A 24,446-nucleotide genomic window follows, 5' to 3' on the forward strand; every position below is an offset into this window, starting at 1 on the left:
GAACAAGACTGAAAAGGCCATTTCCAAGTGGAACGGGATAACTGTTGACCTTTGACCTACTTCAATAAGGATTTATTAAAGTTTCTATTATGTTCAAGTCACTGTGCTACTTGTTAGGGATACAAAGGAAGAAAACTCAACAAGTCTTGCCCTCATGGAGCCTATACTTAGTTAGAACAACAAGCAATATCTCTGTATTCCCCACAAATGCATGCAGGGGAAGGAAGCTTACTAACTCAAGAAGCAGTCCATTACATTTTTTGACAGCTCTAATTCAACCTAATTCTGTATAGCTTCAGAGGGTAAGAACTAGGAACCATGGGTAAAAGTTACAGGGAATTGGATTTTTGCCTGATTTGTCCTCAAGCTAGGAAAATAGGAGTCCCAATCCTGCCTCCAATAACCTACTAGCTATGTAACCCTGAACAAGACACTTATGCTTTCTCAGCCTCAGTTTCTCCACCTGTAAAATGAGGGAATTAGTCTCAAAAGCCCCTAAGGTCCATTCCAGTCCTAAATCTGTGATCCTAATCCCTCTTCCCAATAACTTTCAGCTATTTGAACACACCCATCATGTCCCCTTGCCCCCATATTCCTTTCTCCCAACTACATATATCTCCTTTTCATTTTTCATAGGACAGGATTTTAGACCCCATCCCTTGTCTTTTTTGAATGCAGAGAGTGCAAGTGGAATTATTATCTCCCTACTTCTGTAAACTCTCAGCAAATGTAGCCTGGGATTGAATTAGTTTTTTTGCTATCACATCACACTATAGTCTGGAGAATTAAGCCCCTAAGCCTTGCTTAGCCACATTCTCTCATGCAGTAGCTTGTGTTTTCAATGAAAAGGAAGGACTTTTTTAAGATGATATTTAGTAGGAAGAAATAGTTTTGTTCCATCATTCCAGCTTGCTGATTTTTTTATACTGATTCTACCATCCAACTCATTAACTTTCCCTCCCAGCTATAAGAGTTGATAAACATGTCTTCTTTGTTTTCATTCGGAAAAAGTCAAATGCGACTGGGCCAAAGGCAGATTGAAAGCAGAGAATTGCTGGAGGATGTTGGATCACACCTAAGAGGAAAGGAACATGCCAAAGCAAAGGAGAACTCTCCAAAGGAGATTTTGACCCCTTAAGGAAATAGATAAAAATTCTTTTTTGCAGAGCTTCCAGGAAAAACACAAGCATATTGCAAAGATAGTAGATGAAGAGCCCAGCCTTTCTGCTTTCAAGGACTGAAGAGTGAACTCATGCTTTTTGCATGAGAAGCCTGAGACAAAGTTACCCTCTCATGTCCCTTAGGAAGTACCATGTAACTCAACCAGTAAAACTAGGAATGGAGACAAACAAAAAAGCAAAGATGGTGGCCCTACCGGCAAGCTAATTGAAACAAAAGTAAAATGAGCCTTAACACTTCAGAGTTGAAAGAGATCATAGATTTTAGAGATGTATGAAGCCTTACAGGTCATATAGCCCAATGCCCTCACTTTACAAATAAGAAAACTGAGGCCCAGAGAAAGAAAGAGGCTTGCCCAAGGTTATACAGATAGCAAGAGACAGAGCTAGGATTTGAACCCTAGTTCTGTGATTCCGTATTCAGCGTTCTTTTAGGTTTTAGAGAGATCTAGTTCAGAGTTTCCTAACCTGGAATCTATGAACTTGTTTTAGAGATGTGGTGATAATTATATTTTAATATAATTGCTTTCCTTGCTGGTCTCATGTATTTTATTTTATGCATTTAACAACATTACTCTGAGAAAGGGGCCGCACACTTCCCCAAACTGCTCAAGGATTCCTTGGCACAAAAAAGGTTAAGATCCCCTGGTCTTGTGCTATTCTCTTATTTTACAGAGGAAGAAACTCAAGTTCAGAGGTTAAATCTCCACCCCTGTAGGATTAGCAGATTTTTGTCTTACTTGGATTTTCTAGACAAGGGCCTCTATGACAGTTTGGCACCTGCCTACCTTTCCAGTCTTGCCTTATATTACTTCCCTTCATGCATTTAATGTGCTAGCCAAACAATCCTACTGACACAAATGCTCAAGCCTCAGATTCCCTCTCCTGACACCATGCCTTTGAACAGGCTGTGCATTTTGTCTGGAATGCAGTCCCTCCTCACTTCTACCATGAAGCATCCCTGGCTTTCTCAGGGGCTCAAGTGTTTGTTCTTCTGGAGGAAGCCTTCCCTGTTCCTTCCAGGTCTGAGTATTATCTCTTCACATTATCATGTAAATACTCGTTTACATGCTTTGTCCCTTTCTCCACATCTCCCTCCAACCTTTTACAGGAAAATATATGCCCCCTGAGGGCAGAGACTGCTTTTAATATAAATTTTTAAATGCTTTTAATTTTAATTTAAATACAGTGCCTTTCACTTGATGGGAGCTTAATAAATTGAACTGGATTTGCGCATGTAGACAAGCCAATGATTTTGAAATCTAGGCTAGAAATTGACAATGGGATGAAACACATAAGTTCTCTATGAGGGATGCCTCCCAGAGGAACCAGGCCATTGGGCTGCCATGCCCGAGTTTGGCTTCGTACATATGCTCTTCTCTGGGTTGATGTCAGTTATCTCTAAGTGCCCTGTTAGTCTCAGCGGGAGAAGCAAAATGTTAATGATCCAAGCCAGCTTTGCTGTCTGGTTGGATGGGCAACTGTCAGTCCTGCTCCAAGGGTCAAGACAGAAGAGGATAGAGCCTGCTATGCTCACAGCCTGCTTAAAATCCCCATAAAATAGTAGTCCTGGTAGCTGGGTCAACTCGATCTTGATAATGTTATTCATAAAATAGTTGACTCTTCCTGGATCTGGGAGGCTGGTTGTTAAACATCTCAGATGAAGCTGAGACTTCAAGCATTTATTTTGTGAGAAGAGTTGGAGCTCATATGGCAGCCACATGTTTAAATAATCCATTCAAAACTCCCTGAGCCTGATCAGAGAGCTTTAGAAGAACAGAGTTTATAAATACACAATAATAGGGTTAATACGTCTGAATAGCCAGGCTCAGTATCATCTGTTGCCATTTCCAGCAGAATAGTTACTTCAAATACTTTAACAATCCAAAGATCCATGATTTCATTTATGTGAACACTCCTCCTATCTATCAATGCATCACCAAGGAGCTAAGTGCTTATTATATCCCAGGCACTATGCTAGATGATGGGGATAGAAATGAAATCAATCCTGCCATCAAAGAGCTTACAATCTATCCAGGGAGAAAATAACTCTGTAGATAAGTAGATACAGAATAAAGAGGAAAAAAATATATATATATATAGATACATACATACACACACACATATATATACACACACATACACATACATATATAAATTAAAAATAAATATATAATAAAAATAAACAAACAATTCAATAAATAATAATAAATAAAAATAAATATAGAAATATATAATAAAATAATAAACACATAAATATATAATATTTAAAATAAAGAGAATATATAAAGAGAATAAATACAAGCTAGTCGGGGAGGAGGACACTAGCATTTGGGGGACCATTAAGGGCTTCATGTAGAAAGTAGTGCTTGAGTGGAGTTTGGAAGGAAGAGGTGAAAGAAAGAGGTGCAAGGAATGGCCAGTGCAAAAGCATAGACAAGGAAGGTAGAGTGTTGTATGTGAGGAACAGCAAGAAGGCCTCTTTGGCCAGACCACAGAGTATGGGAGGAGGAATAATGTCTAATATGGCTAAAAGAGAGATGGGAGCAAGCTTGTGAAACCCTTTAAAAGACAAATGGAGGGGTTTAGACTTGATCCTAGAAGCAATAAGGAGTCACAAAAATTCAGGCAGAGAGGTTTGTAACATGGACAGACCTATGCTAATGGAAAATCATTTTGGCAGTGGCATTTTACAGATGAGGAAACTGAGGCCCAGAGTAAGAGAGTGACTTAAGGCCATAAGAGCATAGACTTGGAGCTAGAAGAGAATGCAGAAGTTACCTAGTCCTTCTTTTCACAGATGAGGAAACTGAGGCCTGAGAATGTTGTGGGCTGCCCAAAGTTGCGTAGACAGCTAGTTTTTTATTAATCCTTGGCGGATCACTCAATTACTCCAAGGACAAAGTGATTTGTTTCCCAGCCCATCTCCCTAGCTCACCCCCATCCCTCATAAAGAAATGAAATCAAAAGAAAAGATTCTACAGACTTGTACAATAATTGTCCTCCTGTTTTCCATTCTGGCCCTTAGCTCGAAGTCTACTTCTTTCCCAGGGTATTGGGTAGTTTTGGTTAACAAAGACCTACTGATGCCAGAATTAATTATAACCAGTGATTTTTAGGCCCATCTATTCTGCCCATTTATCCAAAGTCAATTCGAGCCCTCACTTTCCCAGCAACCTAGTGAGCTAACCCAGAGCAGCATCCCCAGCCCATAATTGGCTACCTCACACAGATCAATTCAGCCTTGGCGCCGACATGTTTGCTGAAGGAAGACAAGCCATTGTGTGCCTGAAAATGTTTCCTCTCCTTTGGGTAAATGGCTCATCCCTGGATTGTGGCAAAGAGAAAGGAAAATGAATGGGAGCCCTAAACAGCTCTTATGCATGTCTTCCCGGTTTTTTAAAGGGCAATTGTTGTTTGGGAAAGAATTGACTATTTGTGTTCATAAAGATAAATGCTCTTTTGCTTTATTGGAAAGTATATTTGGCAGGGTTATTTACAATTTCTTAGCCCCGTGGAGCTCTCGCCCTTGAGACATTGACAGTGATCTATGGGGCTATTGTTGGTGCCTGTATGCCTGGAGAATGGAGAATGAAAATTAAAATCACTAGATAGCTTCATTCTCTGAAACCTGCAGAGGTGTCTCCAGTTTGAATCAACAACTACGTTTATTACATGCCTACTATGTTCAATGGAATGGGTTTAGTACTTAGGGATATGATTGCAAATAAAGAGCAGCATCTGCCCTCAATGAGCCTCCAATCTAAGAGGATCCCTCTATAAGCTCATATCAGAGCCCTGTGTCTGCCTCCCTGACTGCAGAAATGTCCGAGAATGAAGCAAATAGTCATTTTCTGCACATGATTAATTGGAAGCAAGGAAAGCTCAAGAGTTACAAAGGATGAGAGTCCATGGATACCACATGGTCTCCGATATTGGAGGGAAATCAGTTACCTGATACAAATCCAATTGGGGAGGGCAATATGGTGGAGGGGGAATATTGCTAGACTTGGAGTTAGGAAGACCTTGGTTCCAATCCCACCTTAGACAGAGGAACTATGTGACCCTGGCAAAGTCACCTTGAACCTCAGTTTCCCTCACCTGTAAAGTGCAGATAATCAAGATTGGCAGTGGCAGTGATTTCCTCAAAGAGTTGTGGCAAAGCACCATGGGATGAACATTACATTGGGAGTCATATCCCACTTCTGTCACTTACTCACTTGCATGACCTTGAGCAAGTCACCATCAATTCTCCAAACCTCCATTTCACTCTCTGTAAAATGAAAAGGTTGAATGCAGCAACCTCTGAAGTTCCTTCTAGCCTCAAATCTATGACCCAAAGGCTCCAATGGGCCATTTTGGTGGTGATAATAGCAAATAGGGCAACTAGGTGGCACAATGGATAGAACTCTGGGCCTAAAGTCAGGAAGCTCTAAGTTCAAATTTGGCCTCAGACACTTACTAGCTGTAACACTGGGCAAGTCACTTCACCCTGTCTGCCTCAGTTTCCTCATCTGTCAAATGAGCTGAAGAAAGAAATGGCAAACCACTCAAGTTTCTTTGCCAAAGAAAACCCCAAATGGAGTCACAAAGAGTTGGACATGATTGAACAATAACAGTATGGTGGTAGTGGATGAAGCACTGAGCTTAGAGCTAGGAGGGCCTCACTTTTGAATATTTCCTTAAATGTAATACCAATGCGACTATAGAAAGCCTTTCAATGTCTCAGCCTCAGTTATCTGTAAAATGGGAATAACAAGATCATCTGCCTCACTAGGTTGTTGTTGAAGAATTATACAATATACGGAAAGCACTTTGCAAGCTTTAGATTGCTGTTTTAGGTATTACAATTGCTTTAGGTATTGTTATTATTAACAGTGCTTTCCAAACTTTGAAACCATATATATGTATATGGATATGTACATATATATGTCAGTTTTTACCAATAAATGAGATCATTTTAGATCACCTATGCAACTTTATAAACTGCTTTTTGATAGGGATAAAATATTGTTCCTCAGGAGTAGCTTTATCCCTAAAGTATTTTTGCATTCTCTAACAGCAGTGATCATCCCTAATAGTGTAATAGGAAGAGCTATGGCATCAGAGGACATGGGTTTGAATCCCAGCTCTGCCTTTCGTTTTCTTTGACCCTGGAAAAGTCATTTTTTTTTTTACTGAGACTCAGTTTCTTCATCTGCAAAAGGAGAAAGTTGTACTCGATATTTTCTGAAAATCCTTCCAAATCTAAACCCTTTGATCCACAATTGGAGGAAGGCGTCATTAATTCAGACTCCTTTGATGAACAATTAGTAGTGAATGCAGACTTGGTATACTGGTAGATCAGACAGACATGGAATGTTTGTCAGGTCTCTGGCCATTGGCATCGGCACGCAATTAAATAAAATTCGTAAGTGGTGACAGGAACAAAGAAGGAGGAGCCAGGCTCTATGGCTTAGAGAATTCATTCATTCATTCAGCAATGATTTATTGAATGCCCACTCTGTGCAATAGTAAATAGGAAATAATAGATACAGAATAATATATCTTTGCCCATGTGGAGTTTTCGATCTAACAAGAGTTGTGGCACGTGCATAAATATGTAAGTGGTTATAAAATAAGTCCTGTACCGATGTTCCCTTCCAATGCTTCATCATAATGGGGAGGTCAACCTGGATTTTCAAAAGTGCTGCCAAGTGAAGGCCAAGACCTGCTAGGTGCTAAACAAAAAAAAAAGAAAAAAAAATCAAGGCTTCCAGAATGGGTTTGTTGATGATCCAAAGATCAGCCTAACTAAGTTCAGAGAGGTTCATTGCCTCAAGTCCTCAAAATGTTGAGTTTTTTGGCTATAGCTACTCTTGATGACTCTCTCCCAAGGCAGAGGGGCTGTGAGCAATGTCAATGGAGGGAGAGTCCACAACTGACTACCCAAGGAGACTAGCAGAGCCCAAGTATCCAACAGTTACAATGCAGAACAGAGCAGAATGAGGTAAAAGAGGAATGGGGTGCTAAGTGAGCCTGAGAAAGAAAAGCTCAGTTCCCTCTGCCTTAGCACACCGCTGGGCACATAGTGGGTGCTTAATCAATGTTTATTGATTGATTGATTGATTTGAGTGGGTGGAGGCTAGAACCAGAGAAGTCTTTGCAGAGAAGGTGACAGAATTAAAGTTGGTTTGTTAAGGACTGGTAGGATTTCCACAGACAAAGATGAGTGGAGAGGAGGTGTGTATTCTGGGTATAATGGAATGGTGCAACCGAAAACTAGGCATACTTCAATGAATAATTAGCTCGTGGTAGGTAGGGGTGGGAAGTACTGGTTTTGGGGAGGCAATCCCATCAAAGGAAAAAAGTTGCATAGCCTGTGTTTTGTGTCTTCCTATTTCTCCTTTCAGTGTCCCCCAAACCCCTCTTGGCTCTCCTCCTTTCTCCCAGGGTTGTTGTGGTGAAAATGTTTTGTTTAAAAAAAAAGAAAGAAATGTTACCTGTTACTATTATTTACTCATAAAAGCTTGTGCTTGGGGCATGTATGTGTACATTATCTATGTAAAAATAAGTACAAATAATAATGATGTAATTAATTAATAATAATAAATAACCATTGCTAATATTTTTATTACATTCTATGGTTTGCGAAGAATTTTTCGTGTCTTGTATCATTTTGTCCACATAACAGCCCAAGGTTGTTGAGGGAGGTGCTCTTAACAATGCCATTTTACAAATGAGTAAAAATGGTCTTCTTGGAATGAGCATATATAACTGTTTCCAATCATCACAACCATTTAAACTTTTAGACATAGATAATGTTCTAATTACAAATTCAATGGATAAATATATATATATATATATATTTTCATTGAAGTATGTCTCAAATATACTACCACCAGACTTTGAAGTAATACAGTATTATCTAATTCAGGCTATTCACTCATTCTGCTAGCCCTCCCTCTCAAGGTTGCTGAGGAGGAAGACCATCGGACTATGAATCAGGAGACAAAAATTCGTCTGATCATTTGGCATTTAAGTACCTATTATGTGCAAGGCATTATGCTGGGCATTGGGGTCACAAAGATTTTTTTTAAAAAAAGCATTGTCCTCGGCTTTAAGAGTTTTACAATTTAATAAATTCTAATCCTGGCTCTGACCTCTCAGTTGTACCCATGAGAAAGTCACTTTAACTCTCTGGACCTCAGTTTCTACTCCTGTAAAATAAAGCATAGGACTAGATGACCTTTAAGGTGCCTTCTGGCTATAACATATACTATGTTCTGAGGTCCCTCCCAGCTCTACAGATGGGACTCACTGTATTTGGGTTGGGTTGGTTGTGTCTCTGTGACTCATTTATTCCAAAGCAGGATGTCTTTGTTGTATTTATTATCATGGTTAGGTTAAGCTACCACCTGTTTCCCAAGGAAAGAGAGAGAGAGAGAGGGAGAGAGACAGAGAGAGACAGAGAGAGAGAGAGAGAGAGAGAGAGAGTGCCCCTTTCCCAAATGGTAGCTCTGTGTTCTTAAGAGCCCTGTTGGGAGAGAAAGCTCTATTGGGACATGTGGAACATGTGGGACATGTGACCCACATTGCCAATTTTACATAGCAGGGACCAGAAAAGCATCCTTCCCGAAGTCACAGAAGATGTTATTACAAAGCTGGAAATTGACATTTTCTCTCTTAACTCCCAGTCTTATATTCCCTCCATGGAACAGTACTGACTTTTTCCTTTTACTGGAGAATTCTGGAGGAAGACTTTATTTAAAAAATTGTATTACAAAAACAAGTATGACTAAGCCCTCAGGACCTAATTCAGGGCTAGCAGAACAAGTGAAAACATCTAATGAATCTATGGCCCTTTTAATAGCCCAATAACTTAGAGGCAGCTAGATGGGACAGCACAGAGAGCTGGACTGGGAATAAGGAAGGCCTGAGCTTGAATCCTGTCCCAGACACTTATGAGCTGTGTGGCCCTGCAAAAGTCGTTTAATCATTCTGCTTCAGTTTCTTCATCTGTAAAATGGGAGGTGGTAGTATCAACTACCACCCAGGGTTATTATGAGGATCAGATGATAGATAGATAAAGAGAGAGACAGAGATAGAGCTATACACACACATATAATACATACTCATATACATATATACATACACATCTATATCAACATATCCATAGATCTATATACACACATCTATATACATACATATCTATACCTATACGTATCTATATACACCCACACCCACATACATACGCACATAGCATTTTACATATACAGGTGTATATATAATTATATGTGTAAAATGCTATGCTTAATATATGCATACACACTTATATGCATTGTATTTTACATATATACACACATACATGTAAAATGCTATGCTTAATATGTATGTATGCACATATGTGCACAAAATTTTATCTATATATGTGTGTATATATATATATATATGTAAAATGCTATGCAAGCCATAAAGTATTATGTAAATACTTACTATTAGTAATAGTAGTAGTAGGAAGACCTGAATTTGAATTCAGTAACTAGCTTTGAGACCCTGAGCAAGTCACTTCATCTCAATCTTCTTTGGTTTCCTCATTTGTAAAATGAGGACAATAATAGCACCTATGTCATAGGGTTGTTGTGAAGATAAAAATCAGATATTTGTAAGGTGCTTTGCACACCTTAAAGCACTATGTAAATGCTAGCTATTGCTGTGGTATAGTAGTAGTAGTAGTAGTAATAGTAGTGGTGGTGGTGGTGGTGGTGGTAGTCGTGGTGGTAGTAGTAGTAGTAGTAGTAGTAGTAGTAGTAGTAGTAGTAGTATCCAGAAGATCTGACCATATGGGTAAAGCCATTTGTCTTTAATGGGACAGGTATACTGGGGCCCCATCTGAGGAGCTAAAACCCATGATGTACTTTTCCAATATTTTTTCCTTTGTCTTTTCTGTTCTGTAGGTATTCTCCCCTGGGTATCGCCTGCCTCATTTGTGGGAAAATCATTGCCATCAAGGACTTGGAAGTGGTCGCCAGGCAACTGGGGATGTACATGGTCACCGTGATTGTGGGTCTCATCATCCACGGAGGCATCTTCCTCCCTTTGCTTTATTTCGTGGTGACCAGGAAAAACCCTTTCTCCTTTTTTGCTGGCATTTTTCAGGCCTGGATCACAGCCCTGGGCACAGCTTCCAGGTAGAGGATGCAAAAAGTCATTTCTCTTTCTCTCTCCATCCTTTTCCCTGACCCCCATGTCACTGGCTTCTCTTGTCTCTTGAATCTTTTGTCAGAAGGACCAATCAGAGCTCTTATTAGAGAAGAATAGCTTTGTAAAAAGGAGGTGACTGAGCAAGGATTGATTCAAACCAAGAGCCTCTGCCTATTTTAAGGGATCATGTTAATAAATCAAGTATCTGTGAATTCATTTGGTGTAAGAATTCCCTCCCTCAATGATAAAAATCAAAATCACAGAATTTTAAAGTTAGAAAAAATCTTAATGACCATCAAATCCAACCCAAATACAGTGAGTCCCATCCCTAAGGCACAGAGAGTTTAGGTTCCTTATCCATGGTCACACAGTTAGTAAGAGTTAGAGACAAGATTCAAACCCAGGTCTTCCTGACTCCAAATCCAGTACTCTACACTCTGCCTTTGCTGCCTTTCTAGGCATGTTTCTAGGAAATTTTCACTAGAAAGAAATGAATTCTGGCTAATAGTTCTGCTAATATTTTACACAACATAAGACTCTGATATGTCCATTCTCAATTAATACCAATATTTCTAAGTGAAATTGTAACTTTCACTTAGACTACTTGAATTCCCCATATGGCCCTCCCCCCTCCTCTCTCTCTATCTCTCTCTCATTTTATCTCCTTTTTAAAATTTTAAATTGTTTACAAACGGCATTGAACATCAACCAATATACTTGCTTAGTAATAATTTAGATTTAAAATAATAAATTATATATCACCCCCTCTTTTATATATCATCAATAGGAATGACCAATCTTCTCAGTCAATCACTTCGGCTTTAGCTTGGGTTCTTTCTTGACCCAGAGAAAGAGATTCACACTATATAAAGAAATCATAGGTTGTAAGCCATGTCTAATTACATATTTAAAACTCCACCTCATTCTTTTGATTGATTTATTCAGGTAGAAGAAGAAGCATAAGGTATCCTGAAAACTTTTCAGTCATTCCTTCTGAGTCCTTATATGGGGGTTTTTTTTTGTTTGTCCATTCATTTCATTTAGTTTATTATTATTATTTAAAACACAGATTTTATTCCTTTCTTTCAGTTCCAAATTATCTTTCTCCCTCTTTTCTCCATTCCATGAAAAGTCAAGAGAAATAAAACCTACTACAAATTCTCATGTGTAGCCCATTCTCCTCATTTTTCTTTTTCCCTTTGTATTATTTCACAAATCTTTCCATACTGAGTTCTTTTTATTCCTCATGTGGGCTGGTCTTCAATACACTATAAAATTCCATTGAAATGAAGTTCCACAATTTATTTAAGCATTCCCCTGCTGCTGGATTTTTTTTGCTGGTTTCCAGGATTTTGCAATTATGAATAACACCACCATGAAAATCTTTGAACAGACAGTTCTCCTTTGTTGTTTTGGCTAATACTGTCAGAGACGACAATGGAATTATTGGGTCATGTCCCTATTTTTAAAAAAAAAGCCTTCCAGAAGTCTGTCATGAAATGTTATTTTTCTCAACTCTAAAACTCCCCAAATACATCTTCTTGGAAAATGCTCTGTTAGGAATGCCCCATTGCTTTGACTTTCTGAAAAGGGATTCTTCCAAAGCAAGAGAACAGATTCTGAGTATATAAAGAGACAGGGATAACACACTTGGGCATCTTTGAAAGACAAATTAGCTACCTTGCCTCCTGATGGGTTCTCTGAACTCCATACCAACTCCCAATTTGCAGCCAGAATGAATTTCTTATGGCTGTATGTGACATTAACAGAGGAGAAGCTCTTCATTTACCAGACAAACCTGATGTGGAAGAAATCCAAGAGAACTCCTGGAGATCAAAGAAAAGAAATCTTCCAATCATTTCATGGGTTGGATTTTGTATTTTAAATCACCAGGTATTTGCTTTACTAGTGGTTTCCAAAATGGCTATGATAGTAAGCCTGTGACCAATGACTTTTCCTTGCCTGTGTATGTAGGTCTACAGAATTTGAGTTGAGTTAAAATCGCACCTACTATTTATGTGGCCTTGGACAAGTCACTTTACTTCTATGGGCATCTGTTTCCTCCTTTGTAAAATGGGAGTGTTTTATGAGATCACCTCTAGAGTCCATTGACTATCTAAATCTATTATGAAACATCACAAAATAGGACAGGGATAGGGTCAGGTGAAGAAGAAGGGAATCCTGTGGTCTAGAATTATTTATTCCCCAAATCACAGAGAGCTGACCTGAGGGTTTTTGCTTTCCAGATTAGTGTCTAGTTCAAGGTTCACCAGTTTGTCTGCCAGAGAAGACCACATTCAGGTTTTCCTTAACTGACTTGGAAGATAAGCATTCAGTGTCTTCACAAGGCCCAGACAGGAGTAATAACCAGTTAACAAGCCTGATTCTGATGTCATCATAACAAATCCATAGAAGTGAAATCAATGGGATTTGGGATCAGGGATAATAGCAGGTTGTAGGAGAACATGGAAAACTACCCATATGACCTGAATGTCTAGAACCGTGCTGTCAATTCCAAATTAATGGTGGAACATCTTAGGACTTCTTTCCTCTGCTCCTTCTGGGCCTTGGAAACTTCCAATATGCCTTAGTATCTCTAATAATAAAGATTCTAGCTATGCCTAAGAGAGAAAATTAGTGGTTCCAAGGAACTATCTTTTGGTTAATTACTGGTTTGGTTCACAAATCCCAGTCATTTCTTGCCCTTTTCTCTGGCATTACTGTTGGGAACTGTGATGATTCATCATTATTAACTCATCATCATCATCATCATAGTTGTGATTGATGTACCACTTTAAGAGCTGTAAAGCCCTTTACGTAAGTTTTCTCATTAGGTCCTCCAAATAGCCTTGTGAAGGAGGAGAGGTACGATTTTCCAGATGGGGAAATTGAGGCTCAAAGATGTAAGGATTTCTATAGAGTTAGAGTTGTATGGCGGAAAGAGAAGTAGCTTTGGAGTCAGATGACCACCTCTTATGTTTATTATCTCTGTGACCTTGAGTAGGTCAAATCATCTTTTTGGGCCTCAGTTTCCTCTTCTGTAAAAATGAAGGTGTTACCTAGATGGCCCCTGAGGTCCCTTCCAGACCTAGGTCTATGACACTAGTGTATCCTATCTCAGGGCTAAACCTGGAAAGGACCATGGAGGTCCTCTAGTCTAATATCCTCATTTCTACAAAGGGGAAAACCAAGGCCCAGAGTGATGGAGTTTCACAGATGGTAAGTGGCAGGGTCAGGATGAGAAGCCAGTTACTTTCTTTCCAAATCATTCACTGTTTCCATTGCAACCATCATTTTTTTTTCTTAAAAATTAGTATTTGGCTACAGTTTCCTTGAGGGAATCTATTGTGTCAGGAATTACATACTGAGCATCAGCCCATTAGTATTTAACCCTCACAGTCACAGGGGAAAGGACCAAGCCCTCAGACAGTCGGTTCAGTGTCTTTTGTGTCTCAGCAGCTTGTATACCGCATCAGGAAATCAAGTCTGCTTGACTGCTTTTTCTCAATGGGCACATACATGCAAGTAGGCTGCTTTGCAGGAAGGGTGCCAGAAGAAGGGAGGCCCAGAAACAACCTCCTAAAATTGGAGTTGTCAAAAGTAGTTAGGAGAGAGAATACCCAACAACATGAAGACATCAGCAACGTGGCCACCCTGCTATTGGGTCATTTGGATTATGATCTGTTTCCTTGACTTGCAGCAAGAACTGGAATGATAAAGAGCTTCAGCTCTTCCATATATAGGAACTAGACATGTTTTACCCTGGAGAAGAGAAAATAAGAGAAACAGGATAGCTGACTTCAATTATGAGAAGGGCTGTCTAGTAGATGAAGGCTTGGGCTCACTCACTTAGGTCCCACCGGGCTCAGAACCAAGAGTAATCAATGGAAATGGCAAAGAAATAAATTTAGACTGGACGTCAGGGAAAAAAGTCTGCCTACTCATCGGAGTTCTTCAAAAGTGAAATGGGCTTCCTCAGGAGGCTGGGATTCATCAGTGAAGGTCTTCAGGCCAAAGCTGGAAGCCTATTTGTTGGATATGCTATAGCATAGCTCCTCAGTCAGATATGAGTACAAATAAATGGCCTCTGAGGTCCCTTCTTATTCTGAGATTCTGTAAACTCATACAAGCCTTCGATGCAGGAAAGAGCTAAAGGCATCCAAATGCTATTTGGAACGATTTTTCTTTTGTTTCTTCTCTCAATTAAATTCACCTACTACAAAGATGAGAGCTCTTGCTTTCTTACTCTTTCATTTTCCAAAGTCTATTGGATCATTGCGTGGCCCTTGGGTGATACTATGTATCAGTGAGTGAAGTAATGAGAATTAATGGACACCAATGGGCCCCTGAGTGGCCTCAGGCTTATATTTTTCCAGGGTCTCACTGCTGTGAGGCCTTCTCTGAATAATCGTTCTGCATGATTGCATTTAGCTCTTATCTGATGGGTTGTGTGTGTCTATATGTGTAATGAGAGGGATGCAGAAATAAAAGATGATATCTCATTAAAATACCAAGAGGCAGGTAGAAGAAAATTATCTCTATCCTAATTAGTCCAGGCCTTAAAGACAAGGCTTCCTGTTATGAGATAGCTCTAAATGGAGCTTTATAACATCTAAAGCACAGATAGATAGGGATAGAATGACTCCTCAGACCCTTCTCTGGGCATGAGAAGTCGGGAAAGTGGTAAGTACTCCTAGCCGGCTCGGCAGATGCGTTAAGACCAGCTAGTATGTTATTCCAGAATCATAGATGTGGAACAGGAGGGACTCGGAGACAATTTAGCCCTGCCCTCTCATTTTACAGATAAAGGGACTGTAAACTAGACAAGTCATGTGACTTGCCCACATCTTGGGCATAGGCTATAAAATTTCAACCCAAGCCCATGAACTCCAAAGCTAATCCTTTCACCACTGCCTTCCTCAGAACCATCCTTCACCTTCCCCAAGGATGCAGTGAGTATTTCTAGAATCTCGGCATAGGAAAGGATCACTGACTCCAACCCACACTTAGACAAGATTCTCTTACAGTACATTCAGCACATGATCATCCAGCATTTGTCTGAAGACTTCCAAGGTGAGCCACTCACTTTGGCAAAAAGGCAGCCTTTTCCACTTTTGACCGGTTCTAATTCTTAAATTTATCCAGACAGAATCACTGGAGTTCAGAATTGAAAGGAACCTCAGAGGCCTTTCTAGCCAGCCCATTTCCCGCAAGGGAATGCGCACTTCAGTGTATCAGAGAAGTGGTCATCCAGCCTAGATCTGAAGACCTAGTAAAAAGGAGCCCATCACCTCTGGAGACATCCTCCTTGCGAACAGCTGTAATCATTAGGAATTTTGTCATCAAGCCCAAATCTGCCTCTGAGGCCAAGCAGGAGAAGTCTGATCCTTGTTTGTCCTCTCTCATCTTTGCGATGGCCTACATCCAAATACTCTGAATGTTGGAAGAGAAAAATATACTACCCAAAAAGACAGTACAGCGTAGCGGAGAAAACATTGGACCAATGAGGAGGGGCTGAGTTCTAATCCCAGCTCTTCCTTTTGGGACAATTTCATTTCACATCTCTGTGCCTCAGATTACTAAATTGTAAAATGAGAGGCCTGGACTAGGAGACCTCTAAGATACATGTCCTATTTCTCAATCTATGACCTAAGGTCATAACCTCTTTGAGCCTCAGTTTCCCTATCCATAAAAAAGTAACGTATATGTTAGACCTCATAGGTCCCTGTAGGGTTCGCATATATATGAAGTATATTTAGCACCACATAAATGTCAATTATTATTTTTCACTTGATAACAGAGAACCAAGTTGGCATAATAAAGAGCTGTCCTTAAGGGCAAATCAAGCACCTCTGAAACACATAGGTTGTGTGACTGTCAGTAAGTCACATAAACTCTTGCTGCCCCAGACAACTTTCTCCGACAGAAATTCCTAACCTTTTTGTGTGTGCTGAACTCCTTTGGTGAGACCTATGAAACCATTCTCAGAATAAAGTGTTTAAATGCACAAAAGAAAATACATTAGATTACAAAGAAACAATTATATTGAAATGCAGTTACCAATATACAATATATTTATATTTTAATAAAATTTTAGCAGTTTATATTTATGTTTATATCTTTTATAAATATGTTTACATATTTAATATATGTATATGCAACTATATATAAATACATCATATAAATATAGTTATACATACAATTAAATTGTTAAATATTTTATATTTCTATATTTTATAAATATATTTATATGCACATATAAACATATAAACACAGTATATAAATATATGTGTGCATATAATAAAACATTTTAAATATTTTATATTTATATATTTTTATAAAATATATTTCATATATGCATATATAAATGTGTAAATATAGTATATATCTATACATATAAGTTTTTAATAGATATTTTATATTTAGATATATTTAAGTCCACAGACCCCAGGTTAAAAGCCTCTTAATCTTGAGGTCTCTGAATAACTGTAAGTTATAAATCAAGTGCTTTTCCACATCAACAGGAGTTTTGTTTTGTTTTATTTTTTAATTGAGAGTTCCCTATATATTCTGATGAAATAACAGTCCCTCTGAAGTGACAGAAACAAAAAATATAGAGGTTTTGCCAATCTGTTTTGTCCGCATTTAGGAATTTTTTTTCTTTCTTGGTCATGTATTCTTTGAAATGTCAGCTAAGCCCTAAAAGCAGATAATGAGGGTGTCCTAAGGCAAAGCATGGCCCCAGCCACCTGCACTGTTTTCCATGTAATTTGCACTTGGAGACATTTCCTATGTTATTCTGTGATCTCCATCCATATGGGAATGTTCTTTCTGGCCCTTGGAAACCTTTAGTAACACAGTAAAACATTTGGTAATACAAAGTTTCTATTTAAGGAATTTGTCCAAGAGCCCTCAGGAATCTTCATTTCCCCAAGTGGTTCATGAAACCATAGTCCCAGCTCTGGGAGGAGAGGGTGTGAAGTCATGCCATCTCGTGTATGAGAAGAGAGAAAGTTCACATGCTTCAATGATGGATGACAGGAGAGGCTGAGGAGTTGATCTAAGCCCATTGAAATCAGGAATTGAATCATCTTTCACGGTCCCCCAGAGCATGGCTGCTCTCCCCAGCTCATGTATTCAGCAGCAATTCATATCCTTGTCCAGTGTCCTCAGCATTTCAAGGGCCAGTTATGGGGTTGCCCCCAGGGTCTGGGACTGATATGTTCTGTCTTTGCCATGGAACATACGCAGCCTTTCTACCCCGAAGTCTGGGATCACTAGAAAAATCTTCCTGCCTCCACAGTGCTGTCTAGATCAGATTATCTTCTGACCCAAAAACTCAGTTCAGCCCAATCAAGTCAGGCAAACATTTAATTTTGAAACAAATAGGCTTTAGTTGTGCTTCAAAATGTTACCGTCTGGGATGGCCCAGGTGGGAATGTGGACTCTGGGGAAAATGAAGGCAATGGATCTTGACACATGTCATGAAAATTCAAACCAACCAGAAATAGTTTTCATTTCTGGTAGCTAATATGTTAAAAGTTTAAATTAAATTTTAGGCTTGACTTGCTTAATTTAGCACTTGGTCATCCAAATGACTTGAAGAATGAAAGTAAAAAAGCCAAGATGGAAACAGTGTAGTACAGTGGAGTCAAAGGACCCAGGTTCAAATTCTGACTTTGCCACTAACTACCTGTGTGATCTTGGACAAGTCACTTAACTTCTTTGGGACTTAATTTGCTCAACTATGAAATAAAGGAATCGGATTAGATGCCCTTATTGACTGACCTCTCAGATCCCTGTGATAATTAAAGCTACTGTCTCATCCCATTTTCTTAAAGGGTATTGTAATATGGGTCCTTCTCTTTCTGTGTTTGTCTCTTAGTGCCGGTACGTTGCCTGTCACTTTTCGTTGCCTGGAAGAAAACCTGGGGATTGATAAGCGTGTGACCAGATTTGTTCTCCCAGTTGGAGCAACCATTAACATGGATGGGACAGCGCTATATGAAGCCGTAGCAGCCATCTTTATTGCCCAGATGAATGGGGTGGTCCTGGATGGTGGGCAGATCGTAACCGTGAGGTGAATAGCTTGTTTTTTCTTTTGTATTAGCTCCCTCCTCTGGAGTAATTAACACCTGTAGGGCCCCTTAACAGCTTGAGGCACAAGGAGATTGACCTGGATCACAAACCTACTATCAGAAGTAAACCTAGACTTCAATTCTTCCTGATTCTAAGTAGAACCTTCTAACCACTGTATGGTGCTGACCCTGGGAATCCAATCCCAAAGATGGAAGGAAAAGAAGGTACCTGTCCTCAGAGAGCTTTCTTCCTTTCTCTATTCTGGATAGATAGATAGACAGATAGATAGATGGACAGACAGACAGATAGATAGACAGACAGACAGATAGATAGACAGATAGACAGACAGACAGACTGGTATATTAGTAAATATATGAATAGAAGTTTCTACTTCCTTTCTATAGCATTATAAAAAGTGTGCATTTTCATTTTTACCTAGAATCGACAGTTTATTCATGTTAAAATTAAGTCAATTATATTTATCACAAAAGCTATAGGACACGTGTCCAGGATCAAAGGACCAGAGCTTTAGATTGTGAATCATTAACGTGTACATTCCTTGAGGGCAAAGACTGTGCTTTTTCCTTCCTGCGTATTGACAGTGCTTTACACATCATCTGACAGGCACTTCATTAATGCTTGTTGACTGACTGACTTTACTGTTGAAAGAGACATTAGCAATCCAGTTCCATCAGCTGACAGATGAGAAGTGATTTAGTGAAGTGATTAACCCAAAGACACACAGGTAGAAAGTCACAGAACTCGGAATCAAAGCCAGCTGCTTTGATTCCAACTGAGTGTTCTTTCCAATATGCTACTGGTTCCCATTTGATGATTCATGAGCCTCATTTGCAATGATGGTCCAAGGGGTTCATGCTAAGATGTTAATGGTAAGTAATTGCTTATGAATATTATCAGTAGTATGTTAAATTGAGCAGCTAGGTGGCACAGTGGATAGAGTGCTGAATCTAGAGTCAGGAAGACTGTCTTCTTGAGTTCAAATCTGGTCTCAGACACTTGCTAGCTGTGGGCCCTGGGTAAATCACTTAACACTGTTTGCCTCAGTTTCCTCGTCTCTAAAATGAGCTGCAGAAGGAAATGACAAACCACTCCAGTATCTTTGCTGAGAAAACCCAAATAAAATCATGAAGAGTTGAACACAACTGAAATGAGTGAACGACAATAACAAAATGTTAAATTACCCTGGGAGTTCACAACACATTTTTTGTTGTTGCTATTTAAAGTGGTTGTTAAAACAAAAAGAAATGGGAATCACTAGACTATGCCATGCTACTTCTCAGATGTATCTGATAAGGTCATTTAAAATGTTATTCTCTTTAAACTATCCAGCAATACTTCTGACTTTCATTCTAGATGTTAATTCATTGAAGATTTTCTAAACATTTTCTTATGCTGTAAGATCCAGGGTCATCTGTAAAATTCAAGAGGTTGAAAGAGGTGGCCCCTTAAATTTAAGGGTGTATGAGTGAGGAAAACAGTAGCTAAACATATGGCATTCACTCCACAGGATAAGCTGACTCAGTATAGCCTGTGAATTCAAACACCCAGACATTTTTAAGAACTAACGTCTTCATGTGTCTAAAGAGCATCGTTAGCCATGTTCTCATTCTGTTCCTATTTTCTTCTTATAAATAGAAATGAGCAGCTGGGGCAGGGCATTATCCTGGGGTTGAAAGAATGAGCTGGGCTCCTCTGGTGGATATCTGGTCACTGGCCTCTCTCAGCCCATTGGTCAAACCCCAGGAAGTATCAGATGCCTTGACTTTAATCTTTCTTTCATCTGGCTCTGATTTCCCTCACAGGACTGATGAGTCTCCTCCGTGGCAGGTCTTTCCCGGATTTGAGGGGTAGTTTTTTAAGAGGGTCTTCTTTGAGGAAGAGAGTCCATCTGGTTAGCTTTCTCCCCAGATCCCTTGGGTCTCATAAGCTGGCCGCAATTGCTAGACAGTCATAAAACCCCACAGTCCCAAGATGCTGAAGGGTGGAAATCATAAAGCCATTACCAAGATGGTGATAATCCTTTCCCTTATTTCAGAAAGCTTTATGCCAATTGAATGAGTAATACAATGGCCAAGGCTTCAATTTATTTCAAGATTAATCTAGTTGCTTAGCACGAGAAATAGACCAGATTCTCATGTAACTAGCACTGGTATATTTCATCTTTAGGAGATGACAGATATTCTACCACATTATCACTGTCACCATCATCATTCCATGGCTCCTATTGAACACCCTCTGAGTGTGAGAGATATTCATGGACTCCTACAGCTGGAAAGGACCTAAGAGATTATCTAGTCACTTCCTTTTACCTGATCCCATCACTCATTTTGCCCATGAGAAAACTGAAGCTTGGGAGGTTAAGTGTCTTACTTAGGGTCATATAGCTATCAAATGCCAGAACAAAAATGTGAAACAATGGCATAGGAAAGGTAGTGGTGAAACGAAATTCTGCATTTTTGTAAATATTATAAAACAATATTTCAGACTGTATAGGGAGCAGAAGTTCACAGTCACCCCAAATCCAAACAATTCATTTGGCCTCTCCAGCTTTCTATGCCTGATCTGTCTTGGCTCTCCCATTTTTCTGCAAAGTTGTTTCTCTCCTTACTGACTTAAGTCAAGTCACCAAGCTTTACTCAAGCTCTTCCTATGTTCTAGACTCTGTGCTAAGCACTAACAAAAAAAAGAAAAGGGAAACCACGGTCCCTGACCTCGAGAGGCTCACAATCAAATGCCAACAACTATGTACAAATAAGACACACCCAGGATAACCTAGAGGGAATCTCAAAGGGAAGGCACTGGCATTTTAGGGAAATAAACAGAAGGCCAATGTGGGATTCCAAAGGTCTTGTAGTCCGGGCTCTGATGATTACCATGTGACTGTGGACAAGTCACTTTATGTCTCTGAGCTTCATTTTCCTCACCTGTAAAATGGAGATAATAATATTTGCATTATCTACCTCAGGGCTAACCAAAGAAAATGGCTTCATAGACCCTGAAGTACAAAATAAATGTTATCATTGTTATTATTTATCAAATATTCATCCCATTGCATTAGAATCATACATCAACTATAACCTAAAGCTCCAAAAAAGTGAATAAGTTCCAAGACTTTTCACTTCATCATAGTTTTAAAATATATAAAGATATATATGTATATACGTACATGTATGTGTGTAAATATATATACATGCACACAAATCTATCTATACATACACACACACACTATATATATATATATATATTGAGAGAGAGAGAGAGAGAAAATGGAGAGGAGAGAAAAGACAGAGAGAGACACAGGGGAGGGAGAGAGGTAGGGGAGAGAGAGACAGAAAGACAGAGAGAAAGAGACAGAGAAGCATAGTGTAATGGAAAGAATGTTGGACACAGTATCAGAGGAATCAGAATCGGATTCAATCATACCACCTATGTGACCTTGGACAAGTCATGTTTCACCTCTCTTGGTCTCAGTTTCAGCATCTATAAAATAAAGGGGTTGGACTAAATGACATTTTCACTTCTAACCCTAGATCTATAATCCTGATCACAAATCTCTCTGAGTCTCAGTTTCCTCATATGTAAAATGAGGAAGTTGTACTAGAAAACTTCTGAGAACCCTTCCAGCTCGAGATAATTTTGAGAAAATTAAACATATCAAAGTAATACTTCTGGTGACTATTATAAAACCCATGTATCCTCACTCACTCAAAGAAATCAAGTGAGATATTTGTAAAGCACTTAGCACAGTGCCTGTCCCATAGTCAGTGCTTAATAAATACTTGCCCCAGCTCCCCTCTACATAAATTCTTTCTCACTGTATGACATCTTGGAAATGTAAAAGAAAAAAAAACAGATAGAAAACATTATGGTGCCACAGACATTCACATTGGAAACCTTTGACACAGGCCTAAAATCCAACTTCTGAATCACATCACCTTTATACCTGCAAGGACAGACAGCTCTGCCCCTACTCAGATTGTAAGACACAAAGCTCCATAGACTTTGTATTCCAATGTATCCCTGAAGAACAATGTTTGAAACTCCTTTGGTCCATTGAACTTCCAATCCTAAAGTGCTCCTTGACTATAATCTATGTTATGGTACCTTGCTCCAAATTCCCACCATTCAAAATTCACTTTGGAAAGGTATAAGGAATATCCACACCAGACAAAGGTATTGATATTGATACCTTGATATTGATACCCTGGGGCAAATCCCCAATTACTCTTCCTAGTTATAGTTCTGATGAATGATGAATTTGAATTCTTGTTTAAATTACATATGATGCATGAACAAAAGAATGTAAGTCTTATTTAATTATAGAAATCACCCTAATATGGCCACTGAAGTTATCAAGGATTAGGTCAATAGCAGAAGTTCTAAATGCTTATTTCTTAAGCAAAATTCTAAAAAGGGCCCTTGCCTCTAGTCCATTTTGATTCGAGGCACCCGCACTTTGTACTCTGCTTAAAGGGGGTGAAGAGATGCTTAGGCCAAGTTGTATGGTCACTATGGATAAAAGGCAAGAAAGTCAGAGAACCTTAATGCTATGAACCAAATAACCAAGAGGAAGGAAACAGGAGCTTCTGGGTTGTGTCTCCATTCAGGTTAGCTTTGCAGGTATTAGCTTTGTATTTCTTACTGGTGGATTTGAGGAGCAATGGGGCATCATGTTGCAGAAAGAGCATTGGACAGAGGTCAGAAGACCCAGTAGGCTCAAGATGTGTCTTGTCCTCAGGCAAATCTCTCCATTTCAGTTTTCTCCTCTGAAAAACTGAGCTAATGATATTTCCACTATCAACCTCATGGGATTATTGTAAGGAGATCACCTTGTAAATTGTGAAGTGCTATGGAAACAGGATTCAATAATAACGGTATCAACAACAACAATAATCGTAATCATAACCCCTTCAGAGTCCAACCAATAACAAGAATATAACATTGATAATAGTGATAAATTATAGATCTCTATGGGGCAGCTAGGTGGTGCCCTGGATATAGCACTGGACCTGGAGTGAGGAAGACCTAAGTTCAAATGTGGCCTCAGCCACTTACTAGCCAGGGGACCCTGGACATGTCACTTCCTCAAGTTGCCTCATTTTCCTCATCTATAAAATGGGCTGGAGAAGGAAATGGCAGACCACTTTAGCATCTCTGCCAAGAAAACCCCAAATGGGGTCACAGAGACTGAAACAACTGAACAACAAGATAGACCTCTATACAAACCATTAGAAGCAGTATTTTCAGGAGTCCTCAATTCTTAGGAGCACCCAGAGGCATGACTAAGGTGGAGTGATGATGCCCAGGATGCCCAATTTTGAGACCACCAATAGCACTTTAAGGCTTTCAGAAGCATAGAAACCTTAGGTTTAACTGATTTTTTTTTTGGTTGATTAAACAGAAATGAGTTCTCATTTAACAAAAATCATTGGTCAAGATGGGAAGCTAGCAGATGTCAGGCTGGGCTAAGCTGTGCCACCATTTATCAGCTTTCTCAGCAGTAATTCTTAGGTGTCCCAGAATCCCTTTTTCCGTCCTATGGGACAGCATCTTACCTCAACTGAGGTCCAACTTTGTGATGCTGGCCATGGGCATAGTTTGTGCTCCTCATCTCTAATGAGATAATCATATTTGTAAATCATTTAGCATGGTGCTTGGCATGGAATAGGTGCTTAGCAAATGCTCGGTCCCTTCCTTGCCTCTCAGGCACAAAAAAAATGCCCAGTCAGAGCTCTGGGAACTTACGCAGTGCTGACAACTGTTCTCCAGGCCTAGCAAGAGTCAGAGAATGGGACAAGGCATGGGTGTGAACACCTAACTCCACCCCCATGATAACTGCCCATTTTGAATGCACAGAATTGATGAGCCCAAGCTTAGAGATCAAGAAGTGGTGTCCTTAAAAGGCCGTTTGCTTCCAAGGCAGAAAATGAGGATAAAGTGACTCATAAGACTGATTAAGCATATGACAAGGGTGAGAGCCAAGAC

At 39.4% G+C, this 24,446-nt stretch overlaps 1 protein-coding gene across 1 annotated transcript in view; it reads left to right on the forward strand.

The window, feature by feature from the left end:
• Positions 1 to 24,446, forward strand: part of SLC1A2 (solute carrier family 1 member 2) — a 146,909-nt gene that overhangs the window by 104,636 nt on the left and 17,827 nt on the right. The window contains exons 7-8 of the mRNA XM_027837820.1: positions 10,115 to 10,348; positions 18,247 to 18,441. Of these exons, the coding sequence (XP_027693621.1) occupies positions 10,115 to 10,348; positions 18,247 to 18,441 (429 nt within the window). The remainder of the gene's footprint in view (positions 1 to 10,114; positions 10,349 to 18,246; positions 18,442 to 24,446) is intronic.

This window comes from Vombatus ursinus, unplaced genomic scaffold, assembly GCF_900497805.2.
Source record: "Vombatus ursinus unplaced genomic scaffold, bare-nosed wombat genome assembly UNPS02014822.1, whole genome shotgun sequence".
In the NCBI taxonomy this organism is placed as follows: Eukaryota; Metazoa; Chordata; class Mammalia; order Diprotodontia; family Vombatidae; genus Vombatus; species Vombatus ursinus.